The sequence below is a fragment of the Melozone crissalis genome, unplaced genomic scaffold (genome assembly GCF_028551555.1).
Source record: "Melozone crissalis strain CALT ecotype California unplaced genomic scaffold, PUWL_Pcris_2 ptg000034l_1, whole genome shotgun sequence".
NCBI classification, from domain to species: domain Eukaryota; kingdom Metazoa; phylum Chordata; class Aves; order Passeriformes; family Passerellidae; genus Melozone; species Melozone crissalis.
Genome location: NW_026535812.1, coordinates 2,939,542 through 2,942,337, shown reverse-complemented (window position 1 = coordinate 2,942,337; position 2,796 = coordinate 2,939,542). Strand labels below are relative to the sequence as shown.

At 46.0% G+C, this 2,796-nt stretch overlaps 1 protein-coding gene across 1 annotated transcript; it reads right to left on the bottom strand.

Moving 5' to 3' along the window:
* Positions 1-1,325: 1,325 nt before the first annotated feature.
* GPR55 (G protein-coupled receptor 55) lies at positions 1,326-2,351 on the bottom strand. Its single transcript, XM_054282987.1, has one exon. It carries the CDS (start codon positions 2,349-2,351, stop codon positions 1,326-1,328), a length of 1,026 nt encoding a protein of 341 aa, XP_054138962.1.
* Between the last annotated feature and the right edge of the window lie 445 nt (positions 2,352-2,796).

The following is a 2,796-nucleotide window of genomic DNA, read 5'->3' as shown; positions in this document are numbered from 1 at the left end:
GTTTTAAAATGTTCATATATTAGGTCCACTATAAGGTATGTGCAGCTGCCTACTTGCACAGTCAATAATTTCTATGGAAATTGATGGACAGCAAATTGTATTTTCAAAACTGGACCCTTTTCTTTTTAATTTCCTACTGAGAGAAGGTAATTTCTTTACACATTTTGAATAAATGGAATACCTGCCCCATAAACTTGAGTACCAGGGGTCTTAGACTATTTTCACAGCTTTTTTTAGAAAGGCAAAGAAAATCATTTCTTTTCATGGAAGTGTTTCTGGCAATGAGCCCCAACCATGCCCAGATAAGGGTTCAAGAAATGCTTGGCTTAAATTGCAACAGAGAAACCTCTAGATCAGAGTCAGAGCCAAACTTGCAATGGCATTAGGGTGGTGACAACCCAGAAGGGCTGACCTGAAGAGTTCAGGCAAGCTCAGAAATGTTTGGAGAAGTGCACAGTACAGGCTGGAAGGACTTCCCTAAGGAATGAGCTGGGTAGGGCTGGTCCAGGCTTTGAGCTGAGAGAGAGGAGATTGCCAATCACTCCCTCATCTTCTGTCATGCAGGGCTTGCTTCCCTAATTCCCCTGGCCAAGAAAGAATGAGAAGACAGGCAGAAGAATACATGTGTTTTCATACATGTTATATCTTAGACAGAAAGGCACTGATGTAGAAACACAGTTTCAACACATTCAGTCTTTCTCTACATCTCATATTTGAAGGGGTTGTTTGGATTTACATGGGCAAAACCTGATTTAAAATTGCAGCAGAAAGGCACGATGACTCCTCAGCACAGGTGATCAGGAATGGCTGGTACCTGAGGTAGTCCCTTGGGTTTCTATTCTGGGCAGCATGTCCTACATGAAAGAGCAAAAACTGCTGTCCCTCCTAGCAGCCCTGAGCAGTCCATGATGCTTCCATGGAAGGAGGATTCCCTGCTGTCCCAGGCTGGCCAAGCTGCCCAAAGCAGAGGAGCCCCAGCAGTGACTTCTGGCTGGATATTACTTTTTAACTACCAAGACAGATTCTAAATTAGAAAGGTTATGAACAGTTATTTCTAGTTTTGCTCTTAGCAACGCCTTTCTGACCACATATGTAAAGGGAAAACTGGTGCAGCTATGACCAAAGCTGATGTTAAAAGGCATTCCTATGACCTGGTTAGTTTTCCTCTGGCAAGCTTTTCGCATCTGGTAGGTACTGTCAAGGCTAATGCTTCTTTTGGGATCAGTCTGTCACTTTGCTAATGCTGGTTCCTTACTCTAACTTTTTTTCTCCTTTATCTTTAAAGGCAAGAAAAATATGGAACAGGTTTGCAGTCACTGGGAAATTCACTGTCCTTGTCCCTGTGGCACAGTCCCTGCCAGGTCAGGCACAGCACTGTCAGTGTCCTGGGAAGGGGCACTGTCCCACTGCTGGCGGTGCCGTCGCATGGCACAACGGTTAAAGGCAGGACACAGCTCAATGACCCTCCCCAGCTGGGCTCTCCTATAGAATTCCTTTGCAGCAAAATAGTAGAAGATGGCATCAAGGCAGCAGTTCAGGTTGGCAAATGTCATGGACACCTGGAGGAAGAGGCTGATGGTCTGCCTGACCCTGCAGCCCACGATCACGTGCTGCCTCACCAGGCACTGCAGCAGGATCCCGAGGTGGACGGGCGTGAAGCACACCAGGAACACCACCAGGTTGATGACAATTACTCTCAATGAGCCACTCTCTTCCTCCTCCTTCTTTTTGTCATGAGTGTTGCGATTCAGGAGAATCCAGATGGTTTGAGCAGAGCAGAAAACCATCACAGCAAGCGGGATCAGAAACCCAAATATTTCCACAGAAACAATGTAGGGGACACTCCATGTCTGGCTTGACATGTTGTGAAAGCATCTCCTAGGTTCCTTCTTCTGAAACACAAAAATTGGGATGCTGCAGATCCAAGCTACTGCCCAGATGAAGCAGCAAATGACCACGGCCCACCTGGGGGATTGATTAGCTCGCCCTTCAAAGGGGTGCTTAATGCAGGTGTACCTGTCCACAGTGATGCAGACGATGATGAAGATGCTGATGTAGGTGTTGACGAAGTAAGGAGCCTGGATGAAGGAGCAGAGCAGGCCAGGCGCCTCTGCGGCAGAGAAGTAGAGCTTTAGTGGCAGCGAGAGGAGCAGCAGGATGTCTGCCAGCACCAGGCTGATCATGTACACCGAGGTCTTGCTCTGATTCCTCCAAAAGCTGCAGAACACACACAGGGCCGGGATGTTGAGCACCAGCCCCAGGATGGAGGTGGGGATGGAGAGCCCCAGCTGCACGCTCCATGCCAGGTTGTCAATGGCTGTGAAATTGCAATTCTCACTGCTGTTGGTCATTTCTGCCCTGAAACGACAAAGAGAGTGTTGGAAATGTGTAAGATTCACAGCTAATGCCATGATAAAGCCAAACCAAGATCCTTTCAAACATAGTTCTAGAATTTTTTGGTTTTGAGCTGGACAGTTGGTCAGCCTGTGTCTATTACAGAAAGTGAAACCTTTCAAGCACACAGCTTTCTGTTTCCAGTTTGACTGGCTTGGTATGTACAAGGGAGTCTGATTCTCAGGGGAAAATAGTCAGCATCCACTGATTATCTTGCTATGTAAGAGAAGCCCATTCAGATATCAAAGAGACTGACTCCTTCAAACATGTATTTTCAAAAACTCTAAAGACTACTGGCTATCTTTAATAATTTGTACACCTATTGAAGTTTTCCTAACATCATGCTTAGTTTTGTTGCTACACAGAAATTAATGAGATTACTGTTCCATATTAAGGCATGTT